Below are 17,594 nucleotides of genomic sequence, written 5' to 3' on the forward strand. Positions count from 1 at the left end.
ATGTAAGATCAAAAGGGTAGTTTGATCCGGATACCTTGCGCTCAAAGAAAAAAATATACAGATTCTGGTTTCCAGTGGGTTTTGTATTTAATTGGTAATGTAGGTGGTCAGCTGGCAAGTGTTTCAACCCTTCTAGGTCTTTATCAAGGCTATAGTGATTGGTTTTTAGTTGCCAGTTTGTCAGATCTGGATAGGTTATCACCCACCCACCCATCCATGCTTGGTGTGGTTGGTAGGTTCAATTATGTCCCTACTATCTTTAAATAGATCGGGTCCCAGTTCGGCGGTGGGTACGTGCTGGCTATGGAGATGTTAGAAACGTATTTTTCATTTACTGCGCAAACACTTTGCAGTAATGGCAAATACAAGTTTCACTGTCCATGACCGCATTGTACCAAATATGAAATATGGTAAATATTTTGTCACCAGTCATCTTGTGGCAACTGCATTTCTCTTATGTCGAGTATGTAAACTAAGGAACTTGCGCCTGCAGGTTGAGTGGGATTTTTAAGAATGTGTTCTTAACATTGTGTTGATCTGCACTACTCTAGTTAGCCTTTATGATGCTAGTATATCTCGTTTAGAAGAACTCTGAAGATTAGCCAATATGCAGCACTTAAAAGAATTGTGAAGGTTAGGCTATGTATCACACTTCTACATTACCACAATATTATAACACTGTGCAGATTACTTGCTTCACCTGCTAGATAGTGTGATAGAATTATTGGGAGTTATCTGTACGCTGCAGGTAGATGTATTTTGGGGGTAGAAAATGTGTTGCCCTTAACTAGCGGTACTAAACACTCTGTATCCTGCATATTCACCCTCAAACTCTAAACTAAACCTAACCCTACCTCTATCGCAACACAAACTGCACACACTTAACACCACCCACAATTAAACCAAACCCAATGCACACACAAAGCACCCGTGCACAATCATGCCCCAACACCACATGACTGCTACCAACCAAACATTTTTTCCAAACTGAAGCTGCCAACAGCACATCAAAGCATTCTTGCCCTTCTCCCTCTCCATTCCACTAACGAACCACGCCACAACCCTGATCCGCCAGTGCATCAAGAGACCACGCAAGTGGCAGCAGTGTGTGGTACAAGACCACATAACGTCCTAATTTGGAAGAATTGTGTTAGCCAATATGCTGCACTTAAAAGAATTGTGTAGGTTGGCCAATAGCATGTAGAAGAATTGTGTAGGTAGCCTTTGTACTGCACTCCGCGCCGGTAGCATCTTGCCTATGACTCAACCTAGGTGATTTGTAATGTAGCCAAAATGTCTAGTCCAGGTAACTGGCAGAATTAGCCAATGTTTTGAACCTTGTTGCACACCTTGCATATAGAATTCTAGCTGAGGCACGGCCACCGACACGCACGCTTCTGCTATCATACATCTTTGCTATAAGAATGCAGCTTCTGTTCACAACAAAATTTGATAGGCAGCTGCAGACATGACTATCCCTCTCTAGATTACTTCTCACCACAAATCCATATGCCAGCTCGACATGGGTGGCTAGCAGGGACTTGGCCTCCCCTTCATAACTTCACATTGGCCAGCAAACACACCTGCATACTAGCACCTCCCAGAATTTCCCATACCTGGACTCCAGTCCCCAAGGGCGTTCAACCTACAGTGCGTTTTGACCATACTAACGGTGAAAGTTGTTATACAAATGACGGACTACTACAACTTAACTGCACTACCCCCTCCTCCCCCAATTGCAGCGAATTGCCTGTTGCCCTTTTTGTAGGACTAGTTCTTTGGGGATACTTAAGAGCCCCAGGACCTTTTTTCCTGCATTCATTTTGGACCCAGCGAGTAGGGTGAAGACTAGGTTCTTAGCTTAAACCTGTGATTTTCATATGTATTTTTAAAGCCATGTGTTCCACATCTTAATTTGAATTCTAAACTTTTACAAGTAAATATCTTTTTCCTTGAAGTAGAATCATCTGAATCCTAAACGTATCGGGTCTTTTGGTGGCACCAGGCTGTGTTTTAGAAAGTTCCTACTCCCACCCTCCAGGCTCCTCATTGAATGTGAGATGCACATTTGTATTTCCAAATACTATGTTCTGAAGGTCTGAAATACTGTGGCTTTGTGTTGGCATTGGTATCCTGTTTGACTGTTACTGTCTGCCGGTTGCTAGATGGCGGACCTACAATATAGTATCGGAGTGTGTCATTAATAATTTGACCAGGCCAGTTCCTTGACCTTGTCAAGAGGGGCAGGGGGAAGGTCTGCCGCAAGACAAGCCAGAGGAAGTCCTGCCCTGAGAAGGCGAACTGGCGGAGACCCAATCCGTAATCCTTGCCCCTCCCCTTGCCAGCGTAGTGTTGCAGGACATCTGTCCCTCATGCCATGCCTCAATTCCAAAGTGCTTGCCAGATTTTCTCCTTCTTTCAGAATTGGCAAGAATAAATCCAAGGCCTCCAGCAATATCGGTGTGAATGAGTTGGCATGTGACCCATACCGTCGTAAGCTCCAAGGACTGTAATGTTAAGTCCAGGAAGAGAGACGAAACAGCCGGCTGAACTGTCATTAAGCGACAAAATGGAAGGGGCATCTGGAGAAGTAGGAGGAGGAGGAGTAATAGAAGTAGGGGGTGAGAAGAGAAGTCATTGTAGTAGGGGAGGAGAAGAGGGGAGCAATAGTTGGAGAAGAGGAGTAATGGCAAGAGGGGAGGGGTAATAATCGGATCACTCACCTACTGCCTGTCACAGCTGTCTCCAATCCACAATATTAACTAGGCTTGCTGGATTTTATTGTGCTCTCCTTGGCTGCACTCTTGGTGAGGGCTGCATCGTCGTTTGGTAATTGTTTCAGACTGGGCATTGGCTGCAGCTGTTGGTAGCGACTGACCTCACATGGGGCTTGGAGGCGGGAACAAAGCCTTCATTTAGCTTGTGTACAGGTGTGTTATAAATTCCATATCACATCCAATGGCTTGGCCTTGGACCCCAGTCGGTCACCCTGTGTCCCTCTTTTGCTGTCTGCAGTGTTCAGGTTTCCCATTCCAAAAGCATGTGATAAAACGATCTTGGGAAGCTTAAACCTTCTGAATATGTAGAACATGATGGCCTGTAAATATACTACATTGTATCCTCAGTGAGAGTATGCTCCTCTGGGAAATAATGGATTGGTAACTCTGTCTCAAATATGGGTAAACCCATGGTCAGAAAATTGCGAATTTGCAGGTTTGTATCAAGTATGGGCCTCATAGATCCCAGACCATCTTGTGAGGTCTCTGAATTTTTTCGGATAGCATTGGTTAAAATGAAATTATCATAGCAAATAGTACCGGAAAATGAGTGACGCTGGGGTACTGTTTGTTATGTTTTTCAGGGCTTTGGGTCTGCCTGGAGAGGTTCATGCTCGTATTGATTAAGTTGTTAAATTAAGGTGGTTCGTTGACTGTTCCCTGCCATGTGCCAGGGATCGAGGTAGGATGACCAAAAGATTCTTGCAATACCTCTCCCAGTTCCATTGTATCAAGCAAGGATGCAGTGAGGCCCTGTCCACCACCCTCTAGGGTGTCCTTCCGAGTCAGTAGGGGTCATCATTATAACAAAAAGCTGGTTGCAACTACAGATTCTCTTATATGAAGGTGGGCTTTACTCTGTGGCACTGGTAAGAGCAGTGCCTTGGACAAGTCTGTAAAATATTGGGCCCTGTTGGAGGTGGGGGTGGAGTTTATTTGGATTTCCTCTGCATTTTGGGGCGGGGTGTGGATCGCTCCTGTTATGAAGGAATGTTGTTCTGGGCGGGGCTGAGGGGGGTAGCGTACTTGCTCAATCCACCATTTCCTGTCGGACTGTTACCTTCTGCTGTTAAGTCCATTGGGGGATCTTGGGTTTCACAGGGAAGTTGTCCGCTTACCAGAGGGGTCAGAGTTGTGGTAAGGGTTGAAAATCTATTAGACAATTAGACATTGATGAGCTGATGGAAAGAAAGGAGTTGCTACTTGTATCTGAGAGGAGTTAAAAGGAAAACGGAATATCTTTAGTTGTGCTTCCGTTAGTGCATGATGGCTGCCATGTCCAATTCGAGGAACAGAAGAGAATTGTGACCCTGCCTGGGCTGCCGCTACATTTGCCTTTATGCCCGTACATAGTCTTTCTAATGGAAATTAATTAAATTAAGAGCTAGAACCAAAATGCTACTTCATAATTTGCCGGCTTCCATTTATAGCTTGACACAGATTTAAAGCATGGTATGCAATCAAAACAACTCTTGTAACTAAGTTTCATCTCCTTCTTGCCTTACTCCCATCCTTTTCATTTCTCCTATTCACCTGTTTATCAAACTCTGCCTTATGTGGATAATCCAATGGGATTACCCCCCCCCCCTGCCCTCCCCAGATCCTTGTCTGGAACCCTTCCCGTGTGGCCTGGGGAAGGCAGGCGCTTTCTGATCCAGACCCTGGGGGTGGTGTACTGCAGTTGTATCATATGGGGGGTGGGCATCAGACCAGGAAGACTGGCAGGAACCCCTTTTTTACTTTCCCCGTAACCCCACCCTTGTGATGGCCTTTTGTCAACCTAAAGTAGTAAGAAAATCTTATTTCCCCAAAAAAGGACTACATATCCCAGAATCCTTCAGGGACTGTGATGAAGAAGAGGGTTGAAGAGACATACAGAGGTAAAGGACAGGTAGGCAGGCCAAACATCCTTTGGCATAGTCCGGCAATTAACTTTGCCTCCACCTGAGCCAATTGCCTCACCTGAGCAAGAAGGGGCAGAAGAAAGGAGCAGGAGCTGGAAGGTCAGCAGCAGTAGCAGAAGAAACCAAGCACAAGGCTGCCAGTTCACTGGGAAGTGTGACCACAGAAGGGATGCCGGAGCAAGAGAAGAGCAAATTCCACCTGCAGGCTCTGAGTTGGTCCTGTGCTCACAAGCCCTGTTTGGCTGTGGCAGCATTGGAAGAGACTGGGAGAAACTAGCAGTCTTTCCAGGTACACCTAATTAATGTGACTGCAGAGCTGGGCCCGTGCATTCACCCAAGGCCCATGTGCAGATGCAAGCCAAGGGAAGCTGGTGAAAGTAAGACCCTCCATTGTTGAGGCCGGATCCAAGACAGCCATGCTGCAGAGGGGTGTGGGTCCCAAGAGTGCCCATAGCAGTAGTAGCAGAAGCGAGAAAGTCAGAAAGTGGAAGCACCCCCAACCGCTGTGACTTTGTAGCTGGTGAATGAAGCTCTGTACTCCAAAGCACACAACTCCTTGCCGGTAACTGTAACCAGCTGAATTGATGCTTGTGTGCAAGTAGAAGCGAGTACAGTTATTCATGGTCGCGGGAAGTCCATTATTACAAAGGGAATTGTAGCATATGCTTGTCCACACAAGTTAAAGTGCCCTCGTAGAAAGAAAACCTTTCTTTTTCCCTTTGTTGCATTAAACTATTACCCAAGTGGTCACATGTCTCCTATTGGGGGAGAGAACGTTGCCGGTAGCATTTAAAGAAGTAGAAGCTGACTTTCCCACGACTGTTTAACATCAGAGGGTGGTTGTGTGTATGAAACTGTGTTCCCCGATCCATGTTAAAGCAGAGCGCAGCACGGATAAAAGGAACGCAAATCTTTAACTGGAAATATCAAAGATATTGTGTGTACCTAAATTTGTTTCTAAAGTGGAACCTAACTCAAGTAACATTCAGAACAATTATCAAGCAGTTGTAGGAGTTGCAGGCACAAAAAGAACAATTACCCAAGCCAGTATGCAGATCCTTTCTAAGGTTAAACCAGCCCAATGAACACTGATGCTTTGAAGTTATTGAAGCCGTTATAAACCTAGAGTCTTCCGATACAAGGTCATACAAGGCTGGACGAGTGGCAATACAGTTCTGGGTTAACTACTGGAAGCCAGAAGGTGTGTATAAAGCTGGGGAAGGGAGCTGGGTGCTTGTTGAAAGAAATAAACAATCTGTGAAGCTGAGACTGTTGAAGCTGAGAGAGAGAAGCAGTCTAGAAGCCAAGACAGATTCTTTTGGTAGCTGTAAGACAGACCAAAGAGGCTTCCCTTTCTTAGGATACGGGAATGAAGAGTGCCTTGCCTACCTGTAGAGGTGGAAGAGTCTTGTCTAAGTTGCCTATATATTTTTCAAAGTATCATGTTGCAGCAGAAGCAATAGAAGTGTGGCTGTCTATAATTTTGTCAGAACAGTTCTGTTTGAATGTAGTTGAAGTAGTAGTAGACTGTGAGGCAAAGGAGCCTGCTTTCACAGTATCCTTGGCAGAAGGGAGTTGCCAAGGAGAAAGCAACCCCCTTAAAAGAAGCATCCTTCAAGCAGGTTATCCAGAATTACCATGGGTGCTGTTTTCTTTGTGGAACTTGGGAAAGGAACTTTTCAACAAACGAAGAAGCAACTGTTACCAGTGAATTTTTGTATGTTTTAACTTTTGTTTCTTTGGAACATTTTCAAGAACTGATTTAGACTTTATTTTTCCTTGGATGAAATTGACTTTGGACATTCCTGGGGAACGAGATCTACCCAGGACAAGTGGAGGTCATCCAAGACAATGGTTATTTGGTACTCTTTCCTTTGTTGTTTGTTTTTTTAATTGTTTTGTTGTTTAGTATGAAGGCCAGTTTTATGTATGCTAGGAGATTTCCCCTTAGTTCCAAGACTAGGTAGGGAATCCCCAGGTAGAGTAGGCTTAGTAAGGTTTTTGTATATAATAAAATGTCAAATACTGACAGCAGTCTTCCGCCTCGCATTACTGACCCCTCACACTATGTTCATGTTTTACTTGAACGTCCTTTTCAACTACAATGTTATTTTCTCAGTATTTTTTAATTCATTCACATTTCTCCTGTGCCTCATTGGCTCTGTTGCATTTTAAAGTTTGATTGTTTTTGGTTAGTTACAACCATTTACACAAACATTAGTCTCATAAACATTGCAGTGTTCTAACACTTTGTGATCTGAGCCCGTTTGCTTTTGGTCTCAATCTCAATTTTTCTGGAGCCTTTTCCAGAAAATGTTCCACAGTCCAGGTTCATTTCTATCCACTTGTCAAAAATGTGATATTCCGCCATCGTTTGACTCATTTTTGACTGTTGTTTCTTGGCAAAGTGCTATAAAAGCAAATATTAATTACAGCAAGAATATACATTTGACAAAGTCTTTGTTTAGCAGCAGACATGAGCAAGTCCTGCATTTGACTGAAAATGGAAGGCACGTTTGTTGTAGACCAAGGGAAATACCAAGAATTCAGTAGCCTTTCCTCAGAAAATAAATACATTAATTTGAGAACACTTTCCCGTTGTCCGTCTGAGTAGATTGAGATTGTTGGACATAATGCCTGTACCCTTTACAACACCACTTCAGGAGTGGGTAGACACTGAATCGTCACAAGCCCTGGGAGTTTAGAAGCATCATATGGCCATGATGCCTGCAGGAGAAGTGTAGGCTCTGGTAAGAATCCGTCAATGACTCTAGAAATTGGAAGAGATGCAGGGCCTCTGGTGACTATTAACAAAGACCCATCCCATACTAGCTGGGCAGCATATGTGAACAAATTAAGCATTTTGACAGTGAGTTGTGCCAAACGTCTTTTAAGCTGTCTATAGTGTGCCTGTCACTCAAGTACTTAAAGAAAATGCTGATGACCAACCTAGTTTGCTTCTAAAAGGACAATGTTACCCTTATGCATTAAACAAGAGAAGATGGAACAAAGACCCCATAAATGTCCAGAATTCCCACATGCTACTTTGGCACATAATTACTGTAACTCAGTGGCATGTACCAGGAACAGAAACAATCTAGCAGATAAAGTTACAATGTGATGCCATTATAAGTGGAACCAAACTGGGTAGTGCTAGGTATGTTATTTCAGGAATGGAGGAAATCTGAAATAAACATGTTCACAACAATTTAAAATCACGCTACTTCACCTTGATACCCACAATAGTGGTCATGTGGGAATGCACAATTAATAAATTGCTACACAATATTTTCTTGCTTGTCACCCATTACAGTTCCCATGACAGTGAAGGTCAGGGGATCTTTAATGGCTATGACGCTGCTAAAACGAATGCGGTAGACCTGGTTCTCCTGTCTCATGGAACTGTCAGTAGATCCATGCAAGCGGTCTTTCATGTTTTATCAGACAACATGCCAGTTGTTCACTTGATTGCAGTATGGCTCCAAGTCCTAGTTTGGAGATGGGAGGAACAACCTCCTGGGATTTAGATTGTGGATTGAATTTCCCCAGAACCTTAGACAGGAAAGGAATTATCACCATTTTAACAAATGCCTAAAATACTTGCTTGTCTCCAGCCTTCCAATTCTAATGACATCTGATGATTGTGGAATCTGTTTGAGGTCCAAAGTATGTCATCTCCTTGATGCCATCCCTTGGATCTGATGAACTATGACCAACCTGTCACTGTCTACTGTGACGACCATCGACCTAACGAGAGATAGAAAAACATGCCATCCAGCCATGTCCACCTCATCGCAGCAAATTTTACTAAGTGTATTGTGGATCATGGTTCAAAATTGCTGGGAGCTATTTAGCTCCCGCTTCTTCGGTTGGTGGGCCTGGTTTGCATAAAACCAACAGTTACCAGGAGCATTTCTTTTGTCTCCCTAGACCAACTGATGCCTTACAAACCTAAATATGCAATATTAACTAAGTGTTTTAAAATGTAAATAAAGAAGAATTACAACAGGGCAAAAAATTAGTTTCCACCTCATGTGGATGTTTTTTTAAGCGTGCTGTGTACTGGCTCCTGGTTCCCCAGCGGTAGCTCCTGTGCACTGGGTGATGCCTGACACACAGGATCTGGTTTCAGCTCTTGCTAGTAGAATCTTAATTGTGAACCCTGTGGGTTTTTCAATTGTCATGTCTGTAATATGAAGTGAAGTTACATATAAAGTGATCAAAATAAAGCTTTGATGGGCAGGAGTTAAATGCTGCTCCTCAGCACTGGTATTGCCCATTAAACCAGAACTACCTATCTGGAACAAGGAACTAGTACATAGCCCACAATCTGCCTTCCATATAAAATGCTAATTATAACATTTTGTTCATTATATGACCCCTTATGTATGGTACCAGTTGGCCTGGGCAGCCAAAAGAATCTCCTTGTTGTTGTTGCTGCAATCTAATTAGGCTCATATAAGATAAGATACAGCCAGGACATAAATAGCTCTCGGATTCCCACCTAAATCTCACAGGCTACTGAAATTAGGTTTTGGCTGCTGCTTAAATCACGGTGCACCTTCCTAATTTTTACCTTGTTTTGTAGCTTCATGACCGGCTTGCCCTCCCCAAAGGCATACAGAAAGTTGTACAACAAATGACATACTGTTCAAAAATAACTAGAGTATCAAATAGTAATGTGCCAGGTAATTTTCTGGCACACCAAAAGTCTAATTTTAATGGTTTTGGCGAAACTTACCTTAGACGTTTCCGTAAAATCAGAAGGGTTGATGCAAGCTAAAAGAAGGCTTAACAGAATTCCACATACATGGAATTGCATGTGAGAATGCCTGAACATGGCTGGACATTTTACTTTCCACCGAGGGTATCTAGGCGAACTGAACATCTACTCCTTTTTTTGCAGAGGATCGACCCGAAGACTTGAGTTATGCAATGTAGTAAGGCTGACAAATAAGACAGCTGCTGACGAATAATCACTTCATAGGCTAGGCTTCCTGGAACCAACCGAATCCTGGCTTCAAGCAGAAGCCAGTGCCGTCTGGAAAGAATTGTAGAAATATGAATGCATTTTTTTTACTGCTGACCACCAGACTGGCTGTAGAGTAGAGTAGATTGCTTCGTGTGTTAAGAAACCTTGTGAGATTCCCAACAAAATGACACTGCCGCCATCACACTGGGATAACACAATCAAACTGCTTGGAGGTTAAGACAGGATCTAAACACCAGAGATGAGGGTTCTGGTACTGTGCTAATTGATCTGATTTTTTTTTTTGATTTTTTTTTTTTTTTTTTTTTAAATCCATGTCCTTTTAGAGATGGTTTACAGCCATGGGCAGAACCTCAAAGAATCTGCAACAGGCACCTCATTAGCAAAAACTATAAAACATTTTAAAGTCTGCTCTTCCTAAGGTAAAAGGAAGAAATTCTGTCCTACGAGAATTAACCTTAAAGACTACCATTCTTCACCCAGAGACATTCCATGCAATTACAATCATCAATAGTTGACACCTGACGCAATGCACATTGCACAGGAACCTCGAGGATCCCATCTGAACAGATTGTGATCTGCCAGAGAGAGTAGATGGAATCCCTCCCTAAACTGGGCCCTTAATATAGCTCGGAGGGCCTTGTCTTCAGTAGTATTGGATGCTGCAGAGAGAGAGAGCAAGCAGAACCTGCAGGCAGATACCCCCATCTTGATTTACCTGGAGGATCTTGTCCATCAGCTGATGTAGGAGGGCCAGCATGTAACATGTTTACAAACCCATCTTGAAGAGCGTTTGACATGAACGGAACGAGAAGAGAGCACCACGACATGGAGCAGTAAAACTACTATTACAGGTAAGTAACGTGGTGTACTGAAGTTCAGTGGCTTTCACATAAAGAATAATTCTTCCAAAAGAAAATTTGTTTAAACTTCATTTAACCATTTTTATGGTTTACGAAAAATGTAGTTTTTAATTTGAGGTTTCTGATTCATGCAGAGAAGAAATTGAAAATCATTTTGTTTTTGAATCCACACGCTTTTAACATTACTTCCTTTGTCACTTACTTTACAGCCCGCCAAATGAAACCCACGATGTATGCCTGAACTCTGAATCATCAGGGGACCTATCCAGGTTTCTGGACAAGCACATTTCTAAACCATCAGAGGAAGCCCCAGAATGGCCTTCAAATTCACCTGTAAGCTCTTCTCTCGATTTTACAAGGGCCCCCATGAATATTTCAGAAAACCCCAAACTGGTACTGGGCCCAAGCAATGCATTATGTGCAGATGCAAGGAAAGAATGTACCCCAACACACAACACAGGATTGCATTTATCAAATGGGTATTCATTGAAGAACATTGATGTCAAAGATTATGAGCCGGGCCAACCTTGCACAGATGGACGAATGGAAGCGAAAGTCATTGAAAAGGTCCAAGAACAAGACCAGTGTACATCCCTTTCAGTGACATTGCCAGTAGGTTATCAGATTGTTTTCCATGCTTACAGATGTTCTTTAAACACATGTCTGTGATATTGAGGTAGGAGCTTTATTTGAGAAGGGCATAATTTAATTTTACATTAAATTCGTAAGTGATGTATGAGAATTTATGGCAGTATTGTCAAATAAAGTTGTAACAATACAGATACCTTTTTAAATCCATACATATGTTGCAATCTGTACCAGTAAAACCCCCTAAAATCATGTCTCGGTACATATTTAACACATTGAAAGTGGACCGTTTGTATGTCTGTGTGGAAAAGAGTAGTAACCTATGCTAGGACAAACAATCTTAGTTAGTGGTCATCTTTACTGAAAAGCAGAACTCATGCCCTCATTTTCTATCTTTTTTTTAAATATTTTTTTTCTTTTTCTTTTTCACAGAAAAGCACAAGTTGGATATCCGAGGAAGATATACATGTGGCCAAAACACAAGAAAGCATGCCCTCCAAATCATTTGGTGCTCCTATTTTAAATGGACCATCATTTGCTTTTTCTGATGTGGAGCAGCAAGTGACCCAAACTTTAAAGTCGTCCTCCAGTCAGGAAAGCAAAGGTTTTAGTGTTGTTCATCGCCGACAAATGGGTAGGTTCCAACAAAATACTTAAATCTTGGAGTGATTAGAGAGCATGCTGCTATATGGGCCAGGCCGGTAGGTTTGGAGCTGAATTGCATAATCTGCTTTTGGATTAATGTTGCTTCTTTTGGCATTGCCTGTCCAAGAACTCCTGAGTCGGTTTACCCTTTGTAGAATATGTATACATCTTTCAATGCCTCTACAATTTCACAATGTGTTGTGGGTGAGGAGTACAGCCGTTACTGTACTCCAGTAAAACGCCTCCTCTCTTGATACCGAATACCATATAGCCACATGCATTTAAACTATTAGCGTAAAGTAGCCTTATCTTGCATTCAACATGTGAAACGTAGCTATGCTCCGTATACATACATGGAACCCAGGAAGTAAACATTGTTGTTTGCACAGCTATCCCATGTCTCCTCTCGCACACTGCACCTTCAAAACTTAGCGGAAGACACAGTCTCACTGCACACACACTGCACTCACATATAACACAAACACTATTGCACATCACCTCTACTATAAGAATGAAGCAAATTTTAACAACAAAAATGTGAACTGTAGCCTCCCACATAACTCTCTATCTCATTAAACACACTCCCCCCGTGCCCCTTTAGTCCATAGTATACCTCTGCTGCGCCCATACACACTCCATATAGACATGGGTCGCCTATCAGGGTCTTTGATACCCTTGCATAACTTTAACGACTGAAAGACACACACGCATAATGGCACCTCCCACATTTTGGAATCCATTCCCCTGAGGGCGTACAACCAAAAGCACATTGGGTCCATAATTATTTATTTATTCATTTATGAAGCGCTCAAAACCCAAAGGCAACTAGGCGCTGATACACTTATGAAGATGGTTACAGGTATTTGGAGCATAGCGTCATACTTACAGAATTACACTTTTACACATTATACATTTATATACACAAGTGTTACAGGTATTGAACTAATGCCTAAGAATCTATTGTGGGAGGTCTGTCCTGAATTATAGTGAAAGGGTGAAAGGCGCTATAACAAATGACATAAAATTAACCAGCAAATATTGCACTATGCATATTAATCTGAAACATGAGGAATAGAAAAATAGGACCTCCTTTAAAAGTATACGATCTCATAATCCTGCCTTGAAAGCCTAATGTTTTTTCGGGTGCACATATGGTGTAGGTCTGCTAGTTTAAAATGCACTATGACTTTTGTAAATAGAGGTTCTTTTCATTCTTTACATGTTAATACAATCTCTAATGTCTCTAATATCACCCTGGCCAACGTCTTCGGCCAACATTCACCTCCCACTTGATGCCCCTTTGTTTATTGCAACCCAGAAAAAGAATGTTCACATCAGCAAGGCCCATGATGCCACACATTGACCTCACTGCCTCCCTACTGCAGAAAAGATGACATGTTCACTCATTAGCCCATTCATAAATGTACTGTCCTCCTTAAAACCTGATACACAAACAACTTCCATTCCCCAACTACTAAAGCAAAGAAATGTAAACCAACGTTAGCAGAAATGTGGTGCCTGATAGCAAATCTGTTAATCATTGCACAAGAGATTCTCTAGTAACAAATCTTCAAGCCCATCTGGAATTCTGTGGATGCCTCAAGCTCCTCCTCTGTCCAGCTCGACATGCTCCATGTTGCCAATTCGCCATACTCCTACTGATAGCCCTTCATTTATTTGTGAATTTTGGGATGGCCAGTGAGCCGACTGTCGTTATCTTTGTCTATTCAGTTGCAGGCCTATTTTGACTAGTGAAAACAATCGGTCATATTGGAATATCAGGTTTTCACTTGACGATGCCCACATCCTACTGTGCTTGTATGTGTGTCTGTGTATAATCTCTTGTGTGTGTGTGTGCATGTATATATATATATAAGCTGCGGAGTATTACAGTTGTTTTTCGAAACTCGAAAATGGGCGTCGACACAGAGCATGCCAGTAATACTATCCCTAGTGTGACGTCCACTGTACCCAAGATCCCTCACGCGTCTAGGATCCTCAGATTGTTTTTTTCCACCATACTGGTCGGAAGCATTTTGCGGAGTCCCCTGGCCTTAGCCATACTTTTGCTAAAATATAAAATAATAATCTATTGACATCCTTCCCCACCCCAACGTCGAACTTCGACACTCGACGCCGGCTGGAGAAGAAATCGACCGTCGGCTGCTGCACGACAGATTTGGGCCTCGGAAGGCCGCTGGCCTAGGCCCGGGCCTGGTAGGCCGCTGGCCTCGGCCCTGCAAGTAGGGAGAGTGGGGGGTGGTACATACTCTACACTCTTGGTATATAGGTACACCTTATACATTTCCTACACTTAACAGCCCGCTGCCTCAAGGTGCGTATGGAGGGTACCCCTTTTCAATTCTGCCCCAAGTGCAATCGCAAATACCCTTGGGTCGACAGGCACGCCACGTGCAATCTCTGCTTGCCGAGGGACCACCCCGAAGCGAACTGCAGAGCGTGTAGTAGGTTTAAACCTAAGACACTTAAGGACCGTTCGACGAAGCGTTGGGCCCACCACGCCAGGCAGGCGGCCATGGCAGCGGAGGGCGCCTTCAGCGATGGCAGCGACGCCGTACTTTCGGACGGCGAGGGCATTACGGTGTCGAAAGACAGCCGAGCGCAGGTCCTCGACCTCTGAAGGTCTTCCGGCAGGGCGGCTATGGGGAAGACCCCCGGCGACACAAGCGCTTCACATACTACACACACTAAACACACGAAGTCCAAACGAGACTCGACGACGTCGAGTTCTCGGAAAGAGGCACAGACAGAACGGTCCGATTCGGTGTCCTCTGGGCGCTCTCGATCAAGATCGCCGCATGACTCCAGGCAATCATCCACTCTTGCCAAGAGTGCCTCGCTCCCTAGGCTAACAGAAGTTCGATCGTCGGAAGACGAAGACGACCTCCACCCCCAGCCTGCGCTCCTGGAGTCGGAGCCTGCAATTAAAGCCAGCGAGGCCCTACGCTCGAAGGACAGGGACACCTCTCCCGATCCTCGACGCCAGGCGTCGAAAAACTCTGGAGCCACTAAGGGACAGGGAAAACATTTTTCTACACACGGGGAGGGGGGAAAACAGCAAAAGAAACTACCTGTACATTCTTCCACACCTGGGAAACACTCCACCCCCCCTAAACAGACAGACAAACCCAGGTCTGCTGATAGGTCCACAACCAGCAAAGCTACTCAAGATAGATCCCATAGACTTGCTGAGAGAGTCATTCCCAGTTCCAAAAAATGGTCCAGTGAAGACATAGATAGGGTCATGTCAAGAATGTCTTCTTTAGCTGATTTTTATGATAAAAATCCAGAACATTTCCTCTCGTATGATCCACAAGGGGCCACACCCTCAGGCTCTACTGATCCTATCCCCCCGAGTAAGTTTGAGAACCCGATGAGGTCTGAACCCTTCGAGGTGCAACCCTACGCAACTCCATACTCACAATATCAAGGAGAGGCTTCCTTTTGTGAAGACCAAGAATTTGGTATGATTCAAGAGCAAACTGGGACGGGCTACTATGGTGACGATGAGGACCAGGAAGAAGAAGAGGATGACCCGGAAACATACAGAGTAGATTCCCCGGTAGAGAACGAAGCCTCGGTTACCGACTCCCCGGTCGATAACCAACCCCTCCTAAATGAGGTTCTCGCTCGCGCAGCAGAACATTTCCACATTGACACCCACGGTGTACAGGAGGAAAGGGACTTCGCGGAAGAGGTACTGGGAGAAAGGAGGCCTGTTGCCCAGACCATCCCTATCCTTAAATCCATTCAGCGAGAATAGATCCGTCCCTGGTGAACCCAAACCTCACCAGAGCAGTCAATCCCAGGGTTGAAAAACTTTTCAGGGCAGCACAGTCTGACCCTCTCTATATAAGAGGACATCTGAAGCCAGACTCCCTAGTTGTCACCAACACTCGTAAGAGGGCTGGGACACCCTTGTCTTCGTCAGAAGCTCCTCCCAACAAGGAGAGCAAAAAACTATATGGTTTCGGCAGGAAGGTAGCCTCAACGTCCGCCTATCAAGCAAGGATTGCTAACTCCACCACCCTGTTGGCCAGCTACAACTGCCATCAGTGGGAAGAAGTTGCGGCTCTCATAACCTCTGCTCCTGAACCGTTAAAGGGCCAATTAGCTCGGATTTCCACAGAGGGTAGAGCCGTGTCTGGTTGCATTTTTAAAGCAACCTTCGACGCCGCGGACAACGCAGGCAGATTGATAGCAGAAGGTACTGTTATCAAGAGACATGCGTGGTTCCGGCAGTCTGGTTTTAAGGAGGAAACACAGGCATCATTGTTGGACAAACCGGTGGAAGCCGATCTGTTTGGTAAGGCGGTCGAAGACGCACTGAAAAATGCCAAGGACGAATACGAGACACTCAAGTCCCTTGGCCAGTTAACCAATAAACCCCCTAACCAGAGAGGGAATAGTAATTTTCGTCGCCCACGCGGCCAAAATTCCCAGAGAGGATCTAACTATTCCCAGGGGCAGGGTACACAGTGGAACAACAACCAACAGTCTACCCAGGGTTACGGCAGAGGTAATAGGAGAGGTCGTGGTAAAGGCAAAGGCAGCCCCAGCAAAGGAGGCGGCACGCCTCCACCAAAGCAGTGACGCTCAGTTCAGGGTCCCTTCTCACGCAACCCCAGTAGGGGGACGCATTTCAAACTTCACCCAGGCTTGGGAAGGGATCACATCAGACAGATGGGTGCTGTCAACAGGATCCACAGGGTACTGTATAGAACTACTGCAGCGTCCCCGGAACCATCCTCCACGACAAAGAGTACACTCTTTAGAACATCAGAAGATTCTCCTCGAGGAGATCGCCATTCTGCTAGAAAAGGACGCGATAGAACTCGTCCCGGGACACCAGATAAACAAGGGTATTTATTCAACTTACTTCCTTGTGCCAAAGAAAGATTTGACAATGCTCCCAGTATTAGACTTACGGCCTGCCAACAAGTATGTCAAGCCCCAAAAGTTTTGTATGACTACGCTACAAGAGGTAATCCCCCTCCTAAAAAAGGGGTATTACATGGCAACCTTGGATATGAAAGATGCCTATTTTCATATTTCCATGTTCCCAGCGCACAGAAGGTACTTGCGCTTCAAGGTGGACAGTCGGCACTACCAATTCAAGGTACTGCCCTTCGGGATAGCTTCGGCACCAAGGGTATTCACCAAGGTACTGGCGGTGGCGGCTGGGAGGCAATCCCGGTTTACCCTTATCTGGACGACTGGCTCATAACGGGGGAAACCCCAGGAATTTGCAGGACAAACATTCAAAGGACTATCGACCTCCTTCACGAGTTAGGCTTCTCAATCAACGAGAAAAAGTCAAGCCTAGTGCCAAGCACCTCAAAACAATTCCTAGGAGCAATCCTAGATACCCAAGAGGGGTTGACCTGTCCTTCAGAAGAAAGAATTCTGAATATACTACTGCAAATTCCGCATTATCGGTCCGGTCAACAAATAACGGTACGCAAAGCAGTGCGTTTACTGGGCATGATGGCGTCATGTATTTACCTGGTCCCCCACGCGCGCCTGCGCATGCGTCCCATGCAGGAATGGTTGGCGAAACAGTGGTCTCAGGCAAGTGGTCAGTGGGACGATCTAGTGGTCGTTTCCCCAACACTGGTACAAAGCCTTCACTGGTGGACAAGAGAGAATCTCGCACAGGGGAAACCCTTTTACGATCCCGAAGTACAGGCAGTAGACCCTACAGATGCATGTCTGACGGGGTGGGGAGCTCACCATCTCCACCACACAGCTCAGGGTCTCTGGTCTCACTCAGTGGCCAAGAACCACATCAACCTGCTAGAGCTTC

At 44.7% G+C, this 17,594-nt stretch overlaps 1 protein-coding gene across 1 annotated transcript in view; it reads left to right on the top strand.

Moving 5' to 3' along the window:
- PLEKHM1 (pleckstrin homology and RUN domain containing M1) overlaps positions 1 to 17,594 on the top strand; it is a 351,512-nt gene that overhangs the window by 168,149 nt on the left and 165,769 nt on the right. Inside the window, exons 6-7 of the mRNA XM_069634062.1 lie at positions 10,744 to 11,146; positions 11,555 to 11,756. Of these exons, the coding sequence (XP_069490163.1) occupies positions 10,744 to 11,146; positions 11,555 to 11,756 (605 nt within the window). The remainder of the gene's footprint in view (positions 1 to 10,743; positions 11,147 to 11,554; positions 11,757 to 17,594) is intronic.

Source organism: Ambystoma mexicanum, chromosome 13 (genome assembly GCF_040938575.1).
Source record: "Ambystoma mexicanum isolate Mex_15411 chromosome 13, UKY_AmexF1_1, whole genome shotgun sequence".
NCBI classification, from domain to species: Eukaryota; Metazoa; Chordata; class Amphibia; order Caudata; family Ambystomatidae; genus Ambystoma; species Ambystoma mexicanum.